Source organism: Hyperolius riggenbachi, chromosome 6, assembly GCF_040937935.1.
Source record: "Hyperolius riggenbachi isolate aHypRig1 chromosome 6, aHypRig1.pri, whole genome shotgun sequence".
Lineage (NCBI taxonomy): Eukaryota > Metazoa > Chordata > Amphibia > Anura > Hyperoliidae > Hyperolius > Hyperolius riggenbachi.
Genome location: NC_090651.1, coordinates 94,991,185 through 95,017,399, shown reverse-complemented (window position 1 = coordinate 95,017,399; position 26,215 = coordinate 94,991,185). Strand labels below are relative to the sequence as shown.

Below are 26,215 nucleotides of genomic sequence, written 5' to 3'. Positions count from 1 at the left end.
ACAGTGCCCAGGCAGACAAGAAAGTGCATTGGATTTACCATTTGCTGTAGCAGATTTTTTTACAGTGGTTGTTTTCACATTCGTCCTCCTCCCACCATTTCTCAAGCCCTGATCCTTTGCATTGAGGGCGCAGGGAACTGCATCTATTTACATGAGTTAGTATGGCCAATACCTGATACAAGAGGGACAGGATTATTTAATTTGTTATACAGACTTGCAGTGTTTCCAAACCCAGTTCTCAAGGCCCTCCAAAAGTGCATGCTATGTGGAAATCCGCAGAGCTAGCTAAGTAGCTCTGCTGAGAAACTGACTACCTCACCTGTGAATGCTTGTGGTTGTCTTCAAAACATGCACTGTTGGTGGGCCTTGAGGGCAGGGTTGTGGAACATGCAAACAGAGGGCGTAATACTTGTACTTGTTACACACGGGGACATGATTTCTACATGCACTGTTGGTGAGCCTTGAGAACAGGGTTGATAAAGAGGACTTGATGCTTGCAGGGGGCATGATGTCTACGCTCGTTACATGGGGAACATAAGGGCTGCACTTGTTATAGGGAGGACAGTATGGCTGCACTTGCTACATGGTTGACATGGATACAGGTGTTATATAGGATCTGATGAGTACATTTGTTATATGGGGGACATGACGGCTGTTGCTGTGACATTATATGAGGGGAATGATTGGTACACTTGGCATATGGGGGACTTGATGGCTGCATTTGTTATAGGGGAACAAAATGACTATACTTGTTATGCGGGGCCATGATGGAAGCACTTCTTAAAGGAGTAAGATGACTTGTTATATGGGGCACATGTAACGGGGTACACGAAGACTGCATATGTATATAACTAGGTTGTATCAGAGAGGATAATAGTATGCTGTGAGCATTAATAGGAAGCCTCTGTGTTTATGCGTGTGGATGGGGAGCGGGATCATGACTGCACCAGGAGCATTATCAAGAAGACACCAGGGGTGCAGGAGTGCCTTGTTCAGTTATCAGCGCTGCAAAAAAAAATAAAAAAAAATCATAGCATCGCCCCTGCCACCCTTGGATCTCCTCTACACTGGCAAAATGAGGTTGAGGGCCACAAGGATCTCGCATGATACCTCTCATCCAGGCAGTCGCTTCTTCGATCATGACTTGTTACCACTGTGCAGGCTGGTGGTTGGATGTTTTCTTGGCACACTTTAGGCCCCTTAGTGCCAAATGGGCATTGTTTAAATGTCACGGGCTACCTGAGCATTGTTTCTGATCATGTCCATCCCTTTATGACCACCATGTACCCATCCTCTGATGGCTACTTCCAGCAGGATAATGCACCATGCCACAAAGCTCGAATAATTTCAAATTGGTTTCTTGAACATGACAGTAAGTTCACTGTCCTAAAATGGCCCCCACAGTCACCAGATCTCAACCCAATAGAGCATCTTTGGGATGTGATGGAACGGGAGCTTCGTGCTCTGGATGTGCATCCCACAAATCTCCATCAACTGCAAGATGCTATCCTATCAATATGGGCCAACATTTCCAAAGAATGCTTTCAGTACCTTGTTGAATCAATGCCACATAGAATTAAGGCAGTTCTGAAGGCAAAAGGGGGTCAAGTTGGTATGGTGTTCCAAGTTAGCATGGTGTTTCTAATAATTCTTTCGGTGAGTGTAGTCAGGAAATTTTGTTTGGGGCACTAGTATGGTCAGGAATGGATCTGCGCAGCAGCAGTCAGTGGATCTGGTTAGCAATTTAATAAATAACAGGTTCCCATTTATTGAGATTATTTCAATCCTCACAAATACTGCAGACAAGTGAGTGACAGAAAGACTTCCCAATGGTATCCTAAAACAAGAGACAGCCAGTTCTGTGAGGTGCTATAACTAGTGATGGTGTTTGAATTTGGGATATCGAATTCTGAACACCCAAATTCTCCTGAACACCAAACTTAAGCACTTTATGTACCGAACAAGCAAACATGGTCAGGGGGAGTTCACTTATGTACGGTTCACAGCATGATCCACGGGACTCCAATGCTTCCTTCTTCCAAAGCTGAATATAGGAAGTATTGGACCCATGCGGGCCGCACCCTGAAGCGCATGTAAGTGAACTCCCCCTGACTTTGTCCGCTTGTTCGGTAATAAAATTGGTAAAGTGAGGTGTTCGGGAGAATTCGAGTGTTCGGAATTCGATATTCCTATTTTGGACACCAACACCAACTATAGCACTTCCAGTGGCTGGATAGTGTAATGATTGAGGGCTCTGCCTCTAACACATGCGATCTGGGTTTGAAACTCGGCTCTTCCTGTTCAGTAAGCCAGCACCTATTCAGTAAGGAGATCTTGGGCAAGACTCCATAACACTGCTACTGCCTGTAGAGTGAACCCTAGTGGTTGCAGTTCTGGCGCTTTGAGTCCGCCAGGAGAAAAGCTCAATATAAATGTTAATTTGTCTGGTCTTCCTCTGGACAGTACTTGGTGCCTTACATGGCTGAATCCCCTTTACACTTCTCTTATAAAAAAGAAAATAAACACACAACAAATGCAGTCAGATTTAGTTTTTTTTTATTACAAAAAGAAAAAAACAAAATCTATTTGAAAAACAGACTATGTCAGAATGAGATGCAATCCAGAAGCATTAACTCCTACCCTGCCGTTAAAACCCTAGACCCATTAAAAAAAACATGACTAGGAAGTGGTTTATTTTGTATGTGCGTAGAAATTGTAGAAATTTTAAAGACTGTGGGGAAAAATATAAACTTCTTCTTCATTTTTTTTTTATAATGGAATCGTTCACAGAGCACTGAATAGTCACATTTTTTGCTGGTAAAGAGGTTATCAGTGCACTAAATTTAACTTAAGAGCAAAGATTAAATATTAGCCCAGCTCTTACAACTCCAAAACCTTTTGATGTGTTTAATGCACCAAAACATGATCAGTCCTTCATGAAGATGAAACAGACATACAAGTATCACAAATTCCAAAAAAGTTAGATCCCTTTATAAAAGAAACAGGACAAAAAATTTAAATTGACAAAGATGCACAAAAACAGGATCGCAAACATCACAAGTTGACCCGGATGTCCTGTTTCCATCTTGAATGCCTCTGGACAAATAGTTCTAGCTGTCCTTGACAAATAACCCATGTCAACAGGGTCTTCAAGTTACATTTAGCAGAGTTCTTCATAAGTAGCCCAGAGGTGGCCTTACAACAGTGTCTGTCAAGGTTTACAAAGGCCACAACACTGCTTACCGCCATGATAGCCTATATAGTGTTCCCTAAAAGACCACTATCACAAAAAAACTGTAAAGTTGAAAATATCAATGTACACATACATATTAGAGTTCTGTTTGTTCTAGATTAAAATACACTGTATGTGTTTTTTGCCATGTAGCTTTCACTTACAGTCGGTAGTATTAATAAGACAGCTCATACCACTTAGCAATGGGTTTTGGACTAGTCCATATCCTCATGGGGGATTCTCAAATTTTTCTTTAATTTCAAATGCATTCCCTGAATGGTGATGGCACATTCCAGTTGCCAGAATAGTATGCAGTCAGTAGGCAGGCTGGTTGGCATCTTTGTCGAGGTCTCTGCCAAGGTACGCTTTTGAAAAGAATAAAATAAGTCTTGAGCATACCCCATGAGGAGATTAACTAATCCAAAACCTGTAAGTAAGTACTGTAAGTGGCAGCTACATAGGATAAAGGGCATCTACAGTGCATTTTACTCAGGGACAAATGGACCACATATATATATATATATATATATATATATATATGTGTATTTTAGGTTTTACAATTTATTGTGGTCCTTTAATGTTTGTGCCACTGCTCCCTCCACTGTAGTTTGGCACCAACATAAACCTCAATGTTTTTTTTTATTATTACAATTACTGTATTTTATTCCAAAAACTTTGACAGATTTTCTTATTCACCCTCTCTCCTCTATAGATTAAAGTTACAAGTAAATAGAAAATACTACACCAATGGACTCAATGACAACATTACTAAGATCAGGGACATGTAAAAACAGCCTCAAAGATGCCTAGACAGATAGAATGACCCTGCGGTCACTTGAAAGATCAGACTATATCCTTTCCTATGTATCTGTATTAAATAGGGCAATAGGATAAGCCTAGAACAAGTCAAATGACTAAGTACCCGGTAGAAATTCAGCAGTGAATTAATCTTCCTGTTAGAATCAGTGGTGTGCACAGGGCACAGTGGGGCCAAGGCCTTCCAAACTGCCCTGCACCTTTCTTCACTTATAAGTTTGTTGTGACTTATGTGGACACTAGTAGGCTTATTGAGCAATACAAGTCAAGATCAATCACAAGATGCATAACAACCAATCAGAAATACTTTCCTGAAAAGATTAGAATAGTGTAAATGTGAAACTGATTGGCTGTTATAGACTACTGTGGCTTGAACGTCATTGGTGGTTTGTGCATACTCCTGTTTAGTAAACCCATAACAGGTTTGTTCAGTATGGCAATGCCAAAAGTAGTCATAAAATGCAAAATGCAATAACTTCTAGCAACCAGATAGTTTGTTCCGACTATAGAACAATTAAATCCAATTGGCTGATTTGGGTTATTGTGCTTAGAGTTAATGTGAACCTATAAAAAAAATAAAAAATCATCCAGATACTTACCTAAGGAGAGGGAAGTCTCTGGGTCCTATAGAGCCTTCTCGCTCCTCGCACAGTCTCCGCGTTCCAGCGCTGGATCCCCTGGTAGCCGTATTCAACCAATTGGTCAAATACTACCTTCTGCCACCGAAGGAGGCTTCAGCAGTCTTTAGGAGCCCGAGTGCTTTTGAAGATGGTCAGCTCTGTACTGCTCTTCTGTTCACTCGCGCGGGCACAATACAGACCCGGGCCGTCTGTCTTCGAGAGCACTTAGGCATCCAAAGCCTCCCACAGCGGGGGGATTCAAACAGCGACCCAGTGCTGGAACAAGCGGACCATGAGAGGAGCGGAAAGGTTCTATATAACCCAGAGCCCTCCCTCTCCTTAGGTATCTGGCTGATTTTCTTTCTAGGTCCACATTAGCTTTAACACATCATAAAGTACCTGCTATTCGTAGTGCTTTATTGACTAAACACCTTTTTTTTATTTATACAGTTGTATTTTAGTAATATTCTCCAAATATTAAGCATGGTTAGCCTTAATAGTTGACTCTAACAAGGGAACAGCCCACACTGATGTGTATCAATTTGATCTGTAAAAAAAAGCTAGTGGTGTTTGTCCCATGCGTTACATTTTGTATAGAATAAATGCCAGTCAGTAAGATTGGTGGCCAGTCCTGTTTCTATCTTTTGTCTGATTCATATCAACTTTTAAAGGGCGCACAAAGCCTTTCACGTGAGAATTTGGAAAGAAGCACCAATTGTGCTTTTGCCTTTCCGTTAATGAATATCATTTTTAAAGCATTTCCTACTCAAGATTAATATCTTAAGAAAAACAAGAGATTACACCTAGCAGAACCAGACTACAGGGAATTAAGGGTTTCCCTACGCCCTACCCTACCCCATTGCTAAATATGTCTACAAGACATAATGATATGGGTTTAGAGAAGATTTAGGCATAGGTGTACTGAATAGAAACAGAACTGGCTAATAAAGGAGGCTGATAGTAGCTGAAGCCCGTTTCCTCCCTCAGTTCTTATAGTCCACAGGCTCATCTCCAGTTTCCTTAAGAAGGCAGGTTCGCACCAAGGCTTCTGTCACAGCATAGGGGTCACAGTTGGCTGATGGGCGGCGGTCCTCAAAGTATCCCTTCTTCTCCTGCCCACAACTACGTGGAATGCGGATACTTGCAGAGCGGTTTGCTACTCCTGCAGAGAATTCATGGATATTGGAGGTTTCGTGGTGACCAGTTAAACGGCGGGCGTTGTCTCGGCCTCCCTTGGGGTCATAGCTTCGAATGTGGTATTCATGACGCTTGCTAAGACGATCAATGGACTCCTCTATATGCCTGTAAATAATAATTAAGGAATTCATTAGAACCTGGTGTTTATATGTATTTGAGATCCCCAAACATACTGGTAAGTTAATTGGCTCCTTCAAACACTGGCCTTAGACTGATAGGGACAGTGGACTATGACAAAGATAGGGACTAGATGTAAGCGCCTCTGGGGGACAGATAGTGACAGGACTATGGACATTGTAAAGCACTGCAGAAAATCTCAGCACTGTATAAATACACAGTAACTTCATATATACAAGTAGGTAGGAGATAAAAATAAATGGTACTCAAAATCCAGCTTTCATAATCATTTAACATACCGTAGTTAATGGAAACAACATCATTTCAGGTATGCTAAAGGGAACGCAAGCAGGTTTCCTGATAAAAAGAACTTTAGGAACCTGAAGTGAGTAGAATATGAAGGCTGCCATCTCCATTCTTTAACAATGCCAGTTGCCTGACTCCTGTGCTCTAATAATTAGAGTCACTGCCCCAGAATGAGTATGCAGATCAGATGCTTTGACTCACTGTGGCAAGTATCTTTTTTTACTAACTTTTGCACAGGACAAAATATAAAAACATAGAGAAATGCACCCTGTATGTATTTAGAGAGCTTAGGCAGTCTAATTCACCCCATTTGTGTCTACGCACAAGTTATAATTTGATTTCTCCCTTGTGTCACCTGACTGCCTCTGCAGATAAGCTCATTTGAAAGCACAGGATGTTAACAATATGACTGCCTCAATGAAAGCAGGAAGTAGACACAATGTAAATGTATTGCAGGATTTGTATCAGTTGTAATAGAGAAATGTTTTTCTTTAAAGGTTATTATGTTGTTGCGTATCTTTTAGAGCAGAGAGGAAGTTCAGGTCCGTTCTAAAGGCCCTTAAGGCTGTGTTCCCACTTGCGCCAGACCACGTGCGACCAGCGGGAGTGGATCGTGTAGTGTCCGCTCAGATGGTACGCTGTAGTCCAGCTGTAGCCTGGGGCAGATACGTTTCCACCATAGGCTGTATGGGGGAACACATCTGTCTGCCTGGAATTATCTCGGCCTGCACAAAAGTGTGGCCTGCTTAACGCAACAGATCCGTTGCAAACTGACGTGTGAGCAGCTCCTATTTATAAAACAAAAAATGTTGACTGTCAGTTTTGCAATGAGCGAATTGACAATAAGGCCTCGATTCATAAAACTGCCTGCGAGCGGGGAAAGTCGAGCGGGGAAACACCGCTGTCGGTATTTCCGCCTTCAGGGTGGTAATTCATAAAAATTTAGCTACTTGTGATATACGTGCGGAGATACTCCGCTGTAGGCAGGCGTTAGGCTGTCGGGAGACGTGCGGAAACAGGGGAAGCAGGCGGAATCCCTCCGTGCGGTGTTCTCTCTGCAGCTGCTTGGGAGGTCTGTCCCATTCACTGCAACGGATTCCGCACGCTTCTCGCCACATCAGAGGTAGCGGTAATACCCGTCCGCATACCGCTACCTCTAATCTTTATGAATTGACATTTGTTACTGTTGCTGTGATAATCACCGCGCAAGGCGGTGATTGATCACTCTGCTCGCAAATGTCGGCTTTTCATGCGGAAAAAGCCTTTATGAATGCATATTTTGGTGTGTGGTCGGTAAAGTGAGCGTTTTTTTGCATTTCCGAATGCGGGAATGCTTTATGAATCGAGGCCTAAATGTCCATTCTCAGCTCAAGTCGGAACACAGCCATTCTCAGCTCAAGTCGGAACACAGCCTTATCAGGTTGAACTAACATCCCAGCGAGCTGAATTTATGTATGTACCGTGGTATTATTCAATCCGTTAGACTTTAGAAGTACTATGTAACTGGCATATCTGTGTTTCAATTTTTAACTCTGGAGCAAAATGGCATCCTCATCTTTACATACACATTAAGGATAAATATAAACTGCAGTGTTCTCCCCAGAATTTTTTTCCAGCCGGGTGTCATGAAAAAGTAGCCGGGTGGGGCAAAATGAGAGAATGCAGGATTGGCGCTTTTCTGAACCACTCTGCTTATAGCAGAGGAGGAGGAGGGCTGATGACAGCTGAGGATTATCAAACTAGCTGTAGGGAATACTTCCTACATCCAGGGATATCTGTTACCACACTTGATTCTCACCCCAAACAATCACAAGTGATCACTTTAGGTGATGAAAATCTGTTGTGTGTATAAGTAGCTGTGCATGTGATGTGGATTCAGTGCACACAGATCAATTCTCCATAAAAGTTAAGCTGTTATGTTTGAAGGGACAGTTTTGTTAGGAAAAAAAAAAAAAAAAAGAGGCAACTTATTTTTTTTACTTGTTTTTTCCCCAGATTACAATACTTTGTACAGCAACCAGCGTTGGCTACAGAGAAAAGCAGGATGCTTCATCATGGCCTGTAAGTTGGCATTAACCAGCAGCAAGTTGGCATTTAAAGAGACTCCGTAACAAAAATTGCATCCTGCTTTTTATCATCCTACAAGTTCCAAAAGCTATTCTAGTGTGTTCTGGCTTACTGCAGCACTTTGTACTATCACAGTCTCTGTAATAAATCAACTTATCTCTCTCTTGTCAGACTTGTCAGCCTGTGTCTGGAAGGCTGCCAAGTTCTTAAGTGTTGTGGTTCTGCTATGAACTCCCCCTTCCAGGCCCCTCTATGCACACTGCCTGTGTGTTATTTAGATTAGAGCAGCTTCTCTCTTCTCTCTTATCTTTTACAAGCTGGATAAATCGTCCTCTGAGCTGGCTGGGCTTTCACATAGTGAGGAATTACAGACAAGGACAAAGCTGTTTGCAGGAAGAAAAGAGCAGCCTGAAACTTCAGTGCATGAGAGATGCAGGGGGAAAGAAACACACAAATGATCTCTTGAGATTCAAAAGGAAGGGTGTATACAGCCTGCTTGTGTATGGACATATTTTCTACCTACTTCCTGTTTTGGTGGCCATTTTGTTTGTTTATAAACAAACTTTTTAAAACTGTTTTTAACCACTTTTAATGCGGCAGGGAGCGGCGAAATTGTGACAGAGGGTAATAGGAGATGTCCCCTAACACACTGGTATGTTTACTTTTGTGTGATTTTAACAATACAGATTCTCTTTAACAGCAGCAAGTTGACATTAACCAGCACCAAGACACACATGCTCCTTCTACCGAGGGAATGAGAAGAAGCTGTGTATACATGTTCAATGACATAATGGCTTTACTTACTTGAGGCCTCCTTCCTCTCTCATCTCTTTTGTGCTGAAGTTGGTATGGCAACCAGCTCCGTTCCAGTTTCCAGTGATGGGTTTTGGGTCAAATGAAACCACAATTCCAAAATCTTCACAAACACGATGCAGAATAAAGCGGGATACCCAGAGATGATCGCCCATGTCAATCCCTTCACAAGGCCCCACTTGGAACTCCCACTGTAAGCAAATCACAATTCTCATTGTAGCATTTGTAAAAATGTCATCTTCTTTTCAAGCCGTCCATTTGCCTCTTGTTTTAGCACAAGACAAGGCAGCTACAATGCTGCATAAACACATGATCTGTGCTACATCATAATTACAGTCTGGCATAACAAATAATTAAAACTTGTTTCCCTACCCTTCATTGCCCATACAGTTTTACTACTTGCTTTTGTCCCAAAATATTGCCATCTCTGTAAAAATTGCAAGTCCTCCCAGTTTAAATCACAGCAGGACAGGAAACTGCTCAAATTAATTCACAGAACTCTTACAGAGAGGAAAACTTTATCTCCTCTGCTTACAGTCGCGTTGAATTTTGCAAAAAAAGGAAAAAACATCTTTCTGCAGTTTCTGTTCACCCTTATCAGCTGCAATTAGTGATCAAAAGATCATTGGGGAAGACGTGGGCAGTGCAACATGTAATGGATAGGATTTTGAGCAAAGTGAAACACAGTCTATTACCCTTTTCAGTAACTATCACTATCTAGCAAATCGTTGTTTGTTTCTTGAACGTTGCATTGTTGTGGCTAATCTATTGAAGCAGAGGGGATATTATAAGAAAGGCAATCTAATAAATGGACTATACTAGTGACAGGAATGAGTACGGCTACTACACAATGAAAGTGGAAAACGCTATTAAGCGATGTGTTAAGCGAGCTCGGTCTGATTATCACTCCATAAGTAATTGCAAATTTTGATAGAGGATTTCTGTTCAAGTTTACAATAAGATAAAAGTGGTCATCTTTTTGACTGATCCCCACGTTTGTAAAAATGGCATTCATAATTCCTGCAGAAATATCTAGACTGGCAATATGGCCGATCACCACCTTTATTAGTAGAACCCTTGATCTTCAGTTGATAATCGTGTGAATAATTGAAGAGAAACAGAAACAGACTCTAAAGGTTCGTACACACGTCTGACTTTTACAAACTACCGGTCGTCAGACCCGCCGACAGGGCGGATCAGTCAAAACCAGCCTTATCAGCCTGACAACAGACTACTCACCGGCAAACTGTTGTCAGAACGGTCACCCTGCGGGCGGGTCTGATGACCGGTAGTTTGTAAAAGTCAGACGTGTGTACGAACATTAAGGGGGGGGGGACATCTGTGTATATGTAATAGAATAAGGAAGTATAGAAGAAAAAGGATGAACTGACAGTCATTGATAGTCTAAATACTAACATGGACTCAATTATTAAAGAGGCTGACCAGGGGGAATATAGTCATCTGGCCCAGGGAGATGTACTTCAAGAAGGCTTATAGGCAACTTAACAATCAAGATAATTATGTTTTATTACCAGGTGCCCATGTATATTATTATCAAGCTCAGCTCGAGATGTTCTTGATTGAAGTTATATATGGTGGGACTATTTCTCCTAAGGAATTTGATTTTCTTTATTTCCCAAAACACCTACTGCTGCAACGTTCTACATGCTGCCCAAAATTCATAAAATCATCAACAATCCCCCAGGTAAACCTATCGTGCCTGGTATCAACAAACGTACTGCTCCAGCATGTACACCCCTCCCCAGCAATATCACTGATATCAGTGCCGCAGTACCAGATATTGGATCTGGATCATCGATCAGGCTACTTAGGCAGGTAGGTGCCTGGGGCCCACCAGCTACCTGCTCTGACCTGTATCCACTTCAACTTTCCAAAAAGACCACAAGGGGCCCCAAATCTACTATCTTGCCTAGGGCCCCATTACATCTTAATCCTTCTCTGCCTATAACTGTCCTATAAATATCATCACCCCCGTTCTTTTACCATCCACAGAGTAACAGGAACAAAGGCAACTCTTTACTGCAGCGTGACCTGTGGATCAGTAATTGTAAAAGCAGTGACAGCATCTCCCCTCTTTCCATGTAACACCTAAATATCGGACACATGGCTGCAACATATTGTTCTGTAGAGTGCTAGTCCTGCAACCATCTCACCTGTGCTGGCATAACTTCAGCATTTGTTCCTGCAATCTTCACCCCAGCATACAGACATGCCCGATAATGAGCCTCCACAATATCCCGACCATAGGCTTTGTCTGCCCCCACGCCACAGTAATAAGGTCCTGAAAGAGAGAGATCACTATGGATTAGCGTACAGACGGAACAAGACTGGCTTATTTCATGATCCAACAACAATGTGCAGAGTGCACTAAAGCTAGCCATACACTCACAGATCACCACCCAATGTGGCAAAATGAATGATCTCAATCTGACTGGAATCTGATCAAAGAGGGATCGATTCCTACCACACAGAGAACATCGATTTTCAATAGATTTCAGCAACAATTCTCCTGAAATTCAATGGAACTGCAGTGGCCCAATCACTGCTCCCGCCCCCACGATCAACATAGATTTTCCATTCTGTCTGATCAAAGGTTGGCATCGATTTTTAGTCAAAATCGTTCAGACAGATTTCTGGCAGAATAGATCAGAGTGATTGATTGAATTGGCCTGAAATCAAGCAGGAAAATAAATACATTGATGAGTGTATGGCCTACCTTTTAACTCATAGCATCCAGCCAGGGGTGTAACTACAGAGGAGCAGCTCCTGCAACCTCATGGGGGTCCAGACCTGTAAGTGAGCCCCATATACTACTTCACTGCCTCTGATAAAGCGGTCCATGCTTCAGATCAGGTGTCTTTTGTGGCTACACTTGTTACGGGTGTGAAGATTGCGATATCCACACTTATTTTATGACCTTCGCAAGATGGGCCACCAGGCTGTGAGGGTCAACAAGGAGATGGAAAGGGTGTGAACACTGGGGGCCATCAATGTTTTGCTGGGGGGCCCAATGATTTGTCCCCTGCAACAAGCTTAAATCCATTTGATATGACTCTTGTACAGGGAATTCTGATTGTATGCCATGGTTTATAGCTGTTGTGTAACCATTATTGGTTTATGAAATGTTGCTCTGAATAGAGAAAAAAATGTTCTACGCAGAAAATTTGTGTACACTGGCTTGAAGTGGTGTCCACTGAAATGTATGCGTAAAATGAAGTATTACATAACAGCAGGAACCATTGCATGTTTATTTTTAGCTTCGGTGCCTTCCAAATATGCAAATCAGGCTTTTTGTCAGTCTCTATTTACTCATGGCAGGTTGCAATGCCTGAACATGTTGGCTGGTCACATGGCTGTATGGCAGGTTAAACGTCCTATTCAGTCTAGTCACTGTTGTCTGATTTCACTGTTCACAGCAATTATCCTACATGCAATAAGCAATTATGGTACCTGAAAACTACAGAGTACTTCCAGCCCTCAGGAAGCTAGATTCCTAGAAATATGCTGCTGTGAGAATGATTAACAATGATGAAATATGCAATTAATGTACAGTATGTGCCAAAGTGTAATGGAAGAGATGGTGAGTCTGAGCTTACCGGTACTTTAAAGGGAGTCAGAAGGCAAAATAAAACAAAAAACAGATACTTATGAAGTGGGAAGGCTCTGGGTTCTATAGAGCCTTCCCGTTCCTTTCCTCGTCCCATTGTTCCTGTGCTGGCTCACCCGTTAGCAGTCTATGACACATGGGTCGGAGACTGCTCCCCTCCACTGCGAGCGGGCTTTGGAAGTCTTCGAGAGCACTCGGGCTCCCAAAGACGGACTGCTCCATACTGTGCATGTGCAAGCGCCCTCTCTCGTGCACTTGCACGTGCGCAGTACAAAGCCACCCATGTTCGGGAGCACTGAGGCTTCTAAAGACTGCTGAAGCCTCCCGCGGCGGGAGATTTGAATGGACGAGCCTGCGAGGGAATGAGGGGACATGGAGAGGAACGGGAAAGCTCTATAGGACCCAGAGTCTTCCCTCTCCTTAGGTAAGTATTAATTTTTTTGTTTTATTTTTGCTTCAGAATCACTTTAAATCTCTAGTGATGTGTGTTTTTTCCCCCATAGAGCTTTAGAAATGGATACATTCCATATCTCTGCATGCTTTAGGTAATAGTGTACTGGTCTGTACTTCCAGTGTACAGTATGGGAACTATTTCTAAACAGTACTGGCAGAGCGTGCTAGAAATCATGGGGCCCCTTTGCAATATTTTGGTTGCCTCCTCCCCCAAAAAATAAAAATTATAAGGCATGTAATGGAGATATGGAAACTTGGAGACTATAGATTGCCAGTGTAGCCTGAAGATGTAAATCACTTCTCTCCTACACTCTGCTGGCGCCACTCTGCATTTGGCTACCTATACTTTACCTCTTATGGGGCCTGGTGTGGGTCTACATGAGACACCGCAGACTCCCTTATCATAGCTGGCCACTCATTAGAGGCCTCTCTTGGCTATGGGCACCATAGCAGTCACAATGGCTGCTATGGTGAGTACTAGTCTGTGCTAGAGCTATTTCTTTTTATCCTGTTTTTAAAGTAATGCCCCATTTATAAAAGTGAGACAAGAGATTAAATTTGCTGGAATATTAGGTCTGAAATGTAGTATATAAACTACAGTATATACAGTACACTACAGTGGAGAAAAGAATCTCTGTTGAAATGCATTGTTGCCTGATAGATAACAGAATACCCAAGCAGCTCGGGGTGACCCAAACCACTAGGAAAATAAAGGGGACCAAAAGGGACCGAAAAGCCCTCCTACTAAAAAGCTATGCTTCTTAAGATTTGCCTTCTTAAAAAAAGAAGATAAAAATTCAGCATTTAAGCCCCATCTACACGATTCGATTCTTTGTGCGATTCGATTACCATTCTATTTACGATCCGATTAAATCCGACATGTCCGATCGGGATTCGATTTGCCATTGTTTTGCAATGGCAAATCAAAGCCCAATCGTGTAGATTGGGCTTAAGTGAACAACTGTGGTAACCCCCTGTAAGGAAGTCCAATACACACTTTAAATAAACAGAATTATACTGAAATAGGTATATACCTTGAGGTCCTGGGAAACCATTGGAAGGCCAACCAAACGGATGTCCATCGACTCCAAGCAATGTGTACTCCTGTTCCATTCCAAACCATGGGTATTGATCAGCCACCATACTCATTATTTTTTTACACGAGTTTCTCAGGTTTGTTTCTGCAGAGAGAATTGGCAGCTTTTAGTAAAATATTCATCTCTAAATGGTCATCTTAGGTTGTTCTATCAAGGAGGCCATACTACATGCTCACATATTCAGCCACATCCAAAGGATCCATGCTACATAGATGTTCCAAAATATAATATTGCAGACTGCAGTACCACTTGCTGCAGAACACAGGGTTTGCTGCACTAAAATAATATTGCCGAGAGTACTTACACCAGCAGATTATTGCACATTACACCATAAGCACAACCCATAGTACATAGGTTACATAAGCGTTGCTACAGTAACACACATTATGCAAGTAATGGAACGCCGGTTATTGTCCCCACACTTGCGTTACTCATGTACTGCGGTCTGTGCACGGCAAGGGTAGAGAGATTTTTAGTACTTCAAGCCCATACTGTCCTTTATTACTCTTCACCTGGCAATTTACGGCTCAGAATTTTTTTTAATTAGTGAAGCGGCATTTTTAACACAAATGAAAGTTTTTCTGGGGAAGCCCTCAGGTTAAATCTTCAGTACTCTAGTATCGGCAGAAACCTGAGCTGAAGACAAAATTGAAACTTGCTGGAAGATTAAAACAGAAAGAAAGAAAGAATCATGGACTGGTTGGATCTGACATCTCTACTCAGAATATACAGGTGAAACTTGAAAAATTAGAATATCATGTAAAAGTCGATTCATTTCTCGTAATTCAACTTAAAAGGTGAAACTTATCTATGGAATAGACTCAGTCCATGCAAAGTGAGATAATTCAAGCCTTTATTTGTTATAATTTTGATGATTATGACTTATGAGAACCCCAAAATTAAAATCTCAGACCAGTAGAATATCGTGAAAAAGTTCAATATTCTAGGCTCAAAGTGTCAGACTTAAATTAATCTAAAACACCTGCAGAGGGTTCATATTTCATATATTAGTTTCACTGTTTGTCGAGTTAATGAAATAAATTGACTTTTGCACAATATTCTAATTTTTCGAGTTTCACCTGTAGTATTACACACTGAACAAAAATTATCTTGCCTTAAATTGATCCAAAACAGGAGTTTCATGTACATATTAACATTTTATGTTATCACTGCTACTCTTTTTTTTAATGTTTTGAATTGTTTAGCAGGACATAGATTAGGATGATCTGGAAAGTATCCATACAGAGATATGTGAGGAGCAACACTGAATTCCAGCATCAAGAAATGTGTAAGCTCTTACGCCCAGTTCACACGGGTGACTCTGCTTCTGCTACAAAAACAGTGCCAACACTCCCAATATAAGCAAATCCAGATTTAGTTGTTGTAATTATATACACCATTCTGGAGTCCTACAAGACACCTCCTTCAAGGCAATAAAATATTTGACCAAGCAGAAGTGCCAAAGTACAGTCACTCGCACACTAGTAGGCTGTATACATGGTGGTTCATCAATGTCTTTTGGCGCCTGATCTGTTTGACCAACTCAGTATCCCATTGCACTGCATAAGGGGTCCAGGAAGATCTCAAAACCTTGCATGTTATCCCTTGAACTAAACCAACATTTTCTTGTACTGAAGGTGATGACCGTTACACAGTTTAAGATTATTTTTGCTAGCACCACCCACCCCCTGGTCTTGCATATAGAGGACGGGCAGGAGTAAACTAGAATGTCCAAAGTCCCTAGCAGCTGTGATTTGTCACAATGATGTGCAGTTGTATGTTCTCCCGTGTCTGCGTGGGTTTCCTCTGGTCACACCGGTTTCCTCTCACATCCAAAACACATACAGATAAGTTAATTGGCTTCCCCCTAAATTGGCCCTAGACTAACATGCATACAATATACACCATACATACATAGACATATGACTACGGTAGGGTTTAGATTGTGAGCTCCTTTGGGGGACAGTTAGTGACAAGACAATATACTTGTACAGATCTTCGGAAGATGTTGGCGCTATATAACTACTAAATAATAAAAAATAATAATGTCACCTATAGTGAGGTGTTGGCAGTGGTAGATGTTACCCCGTATGAATGAAAAATCGGCTAGCTAGAACTTGTTCGGTCAGCAAACAATGAACCTACCATTGCTGACTGGGTTGTGGTCAGAAACTAAAGCACTCACATGACATCCACAGAACTTGCAGACTATAGACAAATACAATGAAGGCAGTGTTCCTGATAGGAATCAAGCCCAGGACTCTTAAGCTGCAAAGCTAGAACGCCAACTACTGTATCTTTTATGTCAGCAAGTTGCCTATTTTACCTAAGGCTATGAAAATTAGGTCAGCGATGAAAGGACTCGCTGTGCACCTCTGACTGCTGTTATACAGTGGCGTAGCAATCGGGGATGCAGAGGTTGCGACCGCATCAGGGCTTTTTATTGGTGCTATGCCGGTGCAGAGGCCAACTTCGAGGTCGTCTCTACTGCGCCTGTGCCAGCGCCGCTGTCAATCAAGCCCATGTTGTCCACGGTGTACTGCGCAGGCACAGAACTACTGCACCTGCATAGTACACTCTGGCCACGTGGACTTGATTGACAGTGGCGCTCGCGCAGGCACAATAGAGGAGGTCGGCTCCTGCAGCGGCGAAGACCCGGGGGCAGCGGCTACGAGCAGAGCTGTCAGCGTCAGCATGGGACATGTCAGCTACAAGGGGCTGGAGGAAGCCACAGATAAGTAGAGTGGGGAGGGGGGGGGGGGGTTGCCCGATAACTCCTTTAACAAGCTATTTTCTTACTCGGATTACACCTTTTTGATACTGCAGCTCCATATTAATAGTGTGTTAGGGCCTCACGTAAAACTTGCACGCACCAGGGCCTCAATTATGCAACTGCATTAAAGGGAACCTTAACTGAACGGGGGGAGTTTCACTTACCTGGGGCTATTACCAGCCCCCTGCAGTAGTCCTGTGCCCTCTGCGCCGCTCTGGAATCCTCTGGTCCCCCGCTGTCACTTAGTTTGGTTTTTGACGACTCACCAGTCGCCGGCCGCCATGCGTATTATTGGACGCATTTACCAATGCAATTAGCGCTATTGCGGACCGCAACGCGTACAAAAATACGCGTTGCCGCATATCTACGCGTGCGGAATGCGCGCTGGTGAGTCGTCAAAAACGAAACTAAGTGACAGCGGGGGACCAGAGGATTCCAGAGCGGCGCCGAGGGCACAGGACTGCTGCAGGGGGCTGGTAATAGCCCCAGGTAAGTGAAACTCTTTACCCCCCGTTCAGTTAAGGTTCCCTTTAAGCTTTGCGGAAAATGTACATGCCCTAAGTCCTGTGCAGAGAATGACGCACATTCATATGCTTTCTTAAAGACTGACATATGCTCATGAACAACTTTATGTTACTTCCTAGTGCATGAACAGGACCTGAAAGTCACTCTTGGCCCGGAGGCATGTGTCTGGACACGCAGCTCCGTCTGTATCGCCACAAGCAAATACACAATGCTGAGCTCTTTCTTGTCCAGGAATAAAGATGAGCAAAATACTGTATGCATATTGTTAAGTGTCCAGTAAAGTCAAACAAATCTTTCCATATTCAGTTATCCTTCTGTGCTTTTGAATAATAATCCTTTATCAAGATTCACAGGAGTTAATCCTGACCTTCAGGCGGTTTCTGCCAGAATACAATGTTCTGCGTATGTGTTTACCCGCACTAGCCTGTGACTATCGCTTCCTGGTAATCTAATCCTCAGGCTACCATTCCACACCCAAGGCTTCAAATAAAGACAGTCACTTGCTCCAGCCATTTTTAGCTATTCGGTGAAGTATTATATCTGTGGGTGCAGCACATGACTGCTAACTTCTCCAAACATACCAATAAGCTGCACCAGTGTCTGGCTTCTCAGATCTTTCTCCCAGCCCTAACTGCCTGTTTGAGTTTAAAGAGGAACTGTAACCAAGGATTGAACTTCATCCCAATCAGTAGCGGATATCACCTTTCCCAAGAGAAATCTTTTCTCAAACGGATCATCAGGGGGCTCTGTGTGGCGCATATTGTAGTAAAACCCCTCCCACAGTGTGATGTCAGTACCTAGGTAGCCTTGTGTCATTGTGGGAAATAACAGCTGTTTCCAACTGCCAAAAAAAGGAGCATCTCCTTTCACAGACATCACTTTCCAGCAGTAAAGATGTTGCCATGTGATACATTTCAGATTGTAAATCAGGCAGAGGAAAGATTTAACAATAAGTGAACACTGACCAAATCATTTATTAGTAATTAATGTAAAAATGAAGCACTTTTTTTCATTACGTTATTTTCACTGTAGTTCCTCTTTAAAGAGAAACTCCGACCAAGAATTGATCTTTACCCCAATCGGTAGCTGATACCCCTTTTTACATGAGAAATCTATTCCTTTTCACAAACAGACCATCAGGGGGCGCTGTGTGATATTGTGGTGAAACCCCTCCCACAAGAAACTCTGAAGACCGTGGTACTTCTGGCAGTTTCCTGTCTGTGAACCTGGTTGCCTTGTGGGAAATAGCTGTTTACAGCTGTTTCCAACTGCCAAAAAAGCATGCAGCAGCTACATCACCTGCCAACAGTAAAAATGTCACCATGTAATAAATGTCAGAATGTAAATCAGGGATTTAAACATTTTTACAATGGTCAAACACTGACTAAATCATTTATACATAATTGTAAAAATGAAGCACTTTTTTTATTACATTATTTTTACTGGAGTTCCTCTTTAAGTATGAGTGTAGCCTGGGAGTGACTGATTTACACCTGAACAGCTGACCCTATTCTGATATATATACACACAGGTACATATGCATTGGCCATACGTATGCACAGTGGGTTGCATGACCCCACCTACACTTAAGCTACACCTTGGTGATTGCGACCACTAATTTGAAAGAAATAGGGAAACCAGTAGGAAGAATTAACTTTAGAATTGCATACCAGGACTAGTAATGATGTTTGAATTTGGGTAGTTGAAATACAGAAGCCCAAATTTGCCCATCACTACACTTCAACACCCAGGCAGGTGGAGAGCGTCAAGGGGTGTTCACTTATTTGCGCTTCACATTGTGATTCAGCTGAGTCAAGTAATACGCAATATGAAGTGAATTTGAAAACCAACACTAACTAGGAATCTCACCCGAGGCCTTCGGACTTCACTATTCGGGTTGGTGGCATGGATAGTGTTTCCCCACTGGTTCCCCTATGTCTTACAAATTAAAGGTCTTAACCCAATTTGGCCGACCAGGTCACTGGCAATTACAAAGTGCGGCTGAAACAGCTCCTGTGTGCGCCAGCCCTTAAGATGGCCACTAACGGTCCAATTTCTAGCGAAAAATCGTTCGAGCGATCAGAAATTCTGATCGGATTGGTTGTAAATAATCTCCATTGGTGGACACAATCGATTATGAACGAGTGAAAAAAATGTCGCCCGAATGAATTTTCGTCGAACGAAAATTTGGATTTTCTTTGTGGTCGTGATAGATAGGAAGCAATGATTGGTTAGTTGATGGTGTAGTGAACGATTTTTCTTCCGATCAGAATTTCTGATCGCTCGAACGATTTTTCGCTAGAAATTGAACCGTTAGTGGCCAGCTTTAGGCAGATCATAGTTACAGGCAAGTGCTAATGACAGGCAGATAGGGAATAAAGCATTCTAGTAACGGCTGGCTACAGGTAGGTGGTGGCCCATGTTCCTTCATCTTCCTTGGTGGGCGGGGGAGTAAGGAGGGAAGCAGATGCCAAGTGCCTAGGAGATGAGATCTACTGGAACAAGGAGAAAAAAATCATGCTGGCTGCTCTCACATTGACTGCCTATTCTTCCTTAGACCTACGCCATCAGTAACAGCTCACAATGAGCCAGGTGGTTGTAAAAGTAGGGAAACCGGTCAGCCAAATACTCCTGGGGAGAACACTGAAAGGCATAGTTTCTGTCAGGTTTTTTTTTTTTAATATCGTCTGCTTAGGACAAACATTATGTGTGCCTCCACTGGGACAACATGACCTGAGGGAATCTCAAACAGTGACTAAAATCATAATCCGATCTGATTGGCTGTTTAACATATAAATATACTCAGCAAAGCACCTTACACTACACAGCTAGCAAATATCCCATACATATAAGTGTTATTTACGCAATAATACAGCATGAGTTGCTTGGCCCATCTGTTGAGTATTGAGAAGACGACAGAATGCTTGGGTTAGTGGAACAGAATGCAATCTGGACGCCCAGCTGTCCAAATTTAACTGATAAAGCCGGGATTTTAAGATTCTGCAGTAATGAAGCAAAATATTTCCAGTACAGCTTGGTACAAAATGGCATGAGGCCATCTGAGGTTCAATAACAGCTACAAAACCAAAGATTGCATATGTGCCCCAGCCAGTATAAGTTTCTAGGCTTTAGAGCTCCAAGGGTGAGGGTGTATAAATTATGCCCCCCCCCCCCCTCAATAGACACAGGCACACTATTGTGATGCAGTACCCAGAGGTGCCTTTCAGTATTAGGTAGCCCCCAATATAGCTAGCCATAGGCCCCCAGTAATAGTTAGCCAGATGTAGCCCCCTCTTCCTTTGTAGGTAGCCAGAGGAGCCAGATGCAGCCCCCCAGTATAGGTAGCCACAAGAACCCCCACTATTATTAGGAAGCCAAATGCAGCCCCCTGTTTAGGTAGCTAGAGAGCCCCTCTATAGGCAGCCAGAGGGCCCCCATTTAGTTTGCCAGAGAGCCCCCCATTTAGGTAGCCAGAGAGCACCCCCCATTTTTGTAGCCAGTGCGATCCCGTTTTGGTATCCAGAGAGCACTGCCCCCCCCCCCCCCCATTTTCATAGCCAGAGAGCCCACGTTTTGGGAGTCAGACATGGCATCTGAGAGCTCCTGTTTTGGTAGCCAGGGAGCTCCCATCTATCCTTTTGTATCCAGAGACCCCTCCCCCCATTTTTGTAGCTAGAGACCTCCCCTGTGTTTTTGTAGCCAGAGAGGGGCACATGCAGAGTGGGCCTCGGGAGTATCTACATTAACTCACCTGTCGGGATCCATGCACCACATTCACATCCAGGTTCCATGCATCTCGTATCTGTCACTGGAGGGCGCTGTTACCAGTGAGACAGACAGGATCCAGGAGATCAGAAAGTAAATGTGACGCATGGTGAGTTGCCCAGCAATATGATGCATGGCTTTGTTGGCCAACATGGACGCTAAGCTCCCTATACGTTAATTTCCTGGTGACTTAATGCTTAATTTGTGCTAAACAATTTCATAATAGGTTTGTACACAGGTCTATATAAAGGACAATGGGCTCTATTCACAAAACTTCTTATAAATGACTTCTTATAAATGACTTATGTATCACCTAAGTGATAAAAATAACCTTTCAGCACCTTTCAGCACATTTACAAGTAAAATAATCACTCAAAGTAAGTTGTTCCCGATTAACTTCATTCAATATTACTTTTTTTAAAATGTTATTATATTTTTGCTCTTTGGGAGATTAAAAATGTAAAATAGATAAAGGTGAAAACATAGGAAAACAGGTGAAAAAGCTTTGTGAATCACGCCCAATGTGTTACAAATCATTGTACAGTCGGGTTTTCCTCTCGGTTTTGCTCTTTGGAAGAAACACATGCTTACCTGCCATCTTCCTGTTGTATTTGAGCACCTCACAAAGCACCAGTTTGTTGGGATCTTTCCGGAAAGGATCTCTGAACATGGCTACTGGAATCAGGAACATGTCGCTGTTTGATCCCTCTGACTGATAAGTGCTAGAGCCATCAAAATTCCATTCTGGAAGATCTGCACAAGAACACAGTCATGTTGTTGCTTTGCAGTGACTGATTTCAAAGTACACAAATCAAATCTCTATCATTTCTACATCAAACTGTAAAAGAGTAAATATCTATATAGTGTTATGGTCAACCTAGGCCAGGGGTCTGCAACCTTTAAGACATAAAGAGCCACTTGGACCCGTTTCCGAAAAGAGAAAAAAACTGGGAGCCGCAAAACCATTATAAAACAAATCTAACACTGCATATATTGTTTCTTACCTTAATGCCATATACAAGATCAGATATGACCCCAATATGCACAAATCGTCAGCAGATATGACCCCAATATGCACAAATTGTTAGCAGATATGACCCCAATATGCACAAATTGTTAGCAGATATGACCCCAATATGCACAATCCTTCAGCAGATATGACCCCAATATGCACAATCCTTCAGCAGATATGAAAAGAAAAACCCATTTACTCACCTAGTCAGAAGCCCTCCTGTCACGATCTCCTCCTGTCCCGACCTCCGGTCCCGACCTCCTTGTGGCGCGCAACTCCCACGATCCTCTTCCTTCCCAACGTCACGTCCTGCCTGCATTACACTGCAGGGCTACGGGAAAATGGCCGCCCTAAGCCCCGCACTGCACTGGTCCGGCGGCCTCTCTGATAGGCTGCCGGCCAGCGGCAGCACACGTCGCACGCCCGCCGCAGCCACTGATTCACACTGCCTGAGCCGCGGCCTAGGAGCCGCGGCAAAGGTGAAAAAGAGCCGCATGCGGCTCTGGAGCCTCGGGTTGCCTACCCCTGACCTAGGCCATAAGTAGGCAAAGGTTGGCTCTCCTCATCTGGGTTATGTCAGGAGAGAGCGGGAGTTGTAGATAGTTCAGTGAGTTATTGGCCATGTTACTGAAATACACAACCACAGTGGCATCTATATTTATTAAATCCGAGGTCTTTTGGGTTTATTATTTTTTTTTCTCAGACAAACACTAGAGGTCCTTTTACACTTAAAGCGTTGGTATGCATTAGTACGCGTTGGTATGCATTTTTTCCATAGCAGAGCATTGTGATAAGTTAAAACACGTAAAGTGGGGACTGAGCTATAGGAAAACATGGACATTACTTTGAATATCAGTTTTTTCAGTTATAACTGAGAGCAATGTAAAAGGGGCCCAAGGTCAAGTGTAAAAGGGGCCTAAGGCGTATGCGTTTTTTTTCATCTTCTCCATAGCAGTGCATTATGAAAAATCTTTCAGTTGAAACACGTATAGTGTGAACCAGGGGCGTTGTTAGCCCCAAAGATCAACGGCACGTGCCCCGGATCTATTCTGGGGTGTCCCGGATGTCCCCCAGGCAGAGTCAGCTGTAGTGACTCAGTGGCGGGCATGCTGGGAGCTGTGGTGCATCAATAGGAGGGTATACTGGGTGCTGTGGTGCCTCTGTGGGGGTATGTTGGGTGCTAGGGTGCCATGCTGGGTGCTGTGATTATTCCATGGGGGCATGCAGGGATCTGTGATTATCTATGGGGGCATGCTGGGAGTTGTGGTGCCTCAATGGGAGGCCCGTGGAAGCATGGGAGGGGGTCCACTTGAAGTTTAGGGAAAGTTATAAGGGGGGGGGGGGGACTGCCAGATAACCTGGCAGCAGGCCAGACCGCCCAGCAGAAAGCCAGACCAGCCAGCACAGAAGCCAGGTAACTCTGCCTAGTTATAAGTGGCAATGTCTATTTATAGGATATGCTGCATTTTAGTTCTTTTTATTAATGGAGAGGGGGCTTCACTCAAGGGCAGGCCTTCTTAGACCACTCTTAAGTTCATGTAAATTTGGCTCCACCCATGACCACACCCACATTTTGGTGCAAGGCCACACCCATTTTCTGGCTGGAAAGCCCAAAAGTTCCCCGGATCTCTTAGGATCCTAGCAACGCCCCTGGTGTGAACTGAGCCATGGTGTGAAACATAGTCATTACTTTGAAAATCAGTTGTCCTTTCAGTTATCACGGGTGGCCTGATCCCAAAGCACAGCAATGGAACAGTTTCCATTGCGCGCATTGGGTGCAGAGCGGAGCGATACGAGAATCTGCAGCATGCTGCTGATTCTTGCATTCCTGCATCCGACCGGCGTCCCCTCCATACAGTTCGCATCGAGAGATGCGGAAGTGACGCGGACGCCAGTGGAAGTGATGCGATGCGGCTAAGTAGCCGCACTCGCATCATTTGTCAGTGGAAACGGGCCCTAAGGCCCCATTTACACTTAATCAGTTGCTCTCAGTTATAACTGAAAGACAACTAATTTTCAAAGTAAAACCCATGTTTCCCAATGGCTCAGTTCCCACTATACGCATTTTAACTGAAAGCCTTTTCACAATGCACTATTATGGAGAAAAAGAAGCTTATCAACACATTAAGTGTAAAAGAACCCCAATTCATTAAGCCATGGGTGTCAAACTCAATCACGCAAAGGGACAAAATTTAAACCATAGTCTGAGTCGCAGATCAAATTGTTTATTAAGATTTAACATCTATTGAATGTTCTCAAATAAAGTGGTACAACTGTAGTGACTGTGCTTGGGGGGGGGGGGGGGGGTAGAGATTCCTGCTCCACCCCTTTTACAGAGTAGCACAGTGGAGCAGTTTAATATGTCCATGCTGCAGTGCAGCCTGGGTCTCATCTAATCTTCCAGACAGACACATGCTCTATGCTGCATACCTCTGGCTCCGAATGCCTGTCACCTGATCGGGAGCTGAAGGTGTGCAGCTGCCGGTAAGAACAAGACAGACATGGCGCAGTGCTGGAGCAGCTAAACATTAAGGTGCGTACACACGTCTGATTTTTCCGCTTGGCGGACCGGTCAAATCCAGCTTTATCAGCTGAATGACCATTTGTACACACGCCCGATTTGACGTCCAAACAACCGGTCGTTTGGAAAAATCAGCTTATACTGCTCAGTTACTCTGTTATATGGGGAGAGGATGTCGCGGGCAGATTTGTAGGGGGTGATTTTGTATGGGTGTGTGTGTGTGTGTTTTACTAGCCAGACAGGGGGATTCGGATCCAAAGAGGGGACCACATTGTAATTTCGCATGAAGTTCCTGGTGGCTGTTAATGCTCCCAGGTTCAAACTGACAACGTTTCAACCAGAAACACTGTTACTGGTGTGCTCCTCTAGATGGGAAGGCAGTGTGCTGTTCTCTTACTGTTGCACTGAATCGCATTTGAAGCTCTCGGGGGGCAGGGGCAGATACAATGGCAGGAAGGGCTCCATTCAGCCCGCAGGCCTTGAGTTTGACACATGTGCACTAAGCTCTCAGCAACCCTCACTGGGTTCGAATATGAACCGAATGAGGGTTGCAAACCATTGCCACCAAGTAGCAGACAGTTTTTAACAATCTAGTGCAGGTTTCCTGAACTACTCAGTGATCTCCAGCTCTTGAGAACGTTAGTTAGTTCATCCCTACGGGAAGAAGGATTTGCTTGTTTCCCCAATAAACTCCAAAAGTAGGTTGCACACCTTCTACAGACTTGGGTTCACTGTCTAGCGTGCGAGTCTTGCATCGTAAACCTTCTCCTGTTCCATCAATCCATATATACATGGCCTGAACTTTCTCCCCTTGTGGCAGCTCCATGTACGTCTTCTTCACCTCCTTGCATAGCTGCGCACTCACTGACAGTGCCATGGCTGTGGTGTATTATCGAGGAACTGCACAGAAAGAAAGCAAGCAGTTAATATGGATGGCATCAATGCATTAGTATTCCAACTATCTGGCAGGCTGAGTAACAGTGATTCTGTAGGAACAATGCAAGGCTTTCTAGAGAGGTCCACAGTGGGAAGAAGCAGAGAAAGCCAATGTGGAATTCATTACAGCTCCCTAATCTGATCCCTCCTCCACTATCTGATAGAGAACACAGATAGCGAGGCAGCCCTTTTATTAGACAGATACATCTGTCATCTGACATGTTTGGGATGGTGTAAACAGATTCAATCACACAGAGGCTAATTTATCAAACACGTAGCAGCAAAAACTGGTGCAAACAAGAAACTACTGCCTGGGGCAATGAAATTCTACATGTCT

At 43.4% G+C, this 26,215-nt stretch overlaps 1 protein-coding gene across 1 annotated transcript in view; it reads right to left on the bottom strand.

Annotated features, from left to right (window-relative positions):
- Positions 1 to 2,539: 2,539 nt before the first annotated feature.
- GLUL (glutamate-ammonia ligase) overlaps positions 2,540 to 26,215 on the bottom strand; it is a 31,357-nt gene continuing 7,681 nt past the window's right edge. Inside the window, exons 2-7 of the mRNA XM_068239698.1 lie at positions 25,654 to 25,842; positions 22,001 to 22,162; positions 14,284 to 14,430; positions 11,343 to 11,470; positions 9,160 to 9,359; positions 2,540 to 5,970 (exon numbers count right to left, since the gene is read on the bottom strand). Coding sequence (XP_068095799.1) covers positions 5,652 to 5,970; positions 9,160 to 9,359; positions 11,343 to 11,470; positions 14,284 to 14,430; positions 22,001 to 22,162; positions 25,654 to 25,819 — 1,122 coding nt within the window. The 5' untranslated portion in view covers positions 25,820 to 25,842 and the 3' untranslated portion in view covers positions 2,540 to 5,651. The remainder of the gene's footprint in view (positions 5,971 to 9,159; positions 9,360 to 11,342; positions 11,471 to 14,283; positions 14,431 to 22,000; positions 22,163 to 25,653; positions 25,843 to 26,215) is intronic.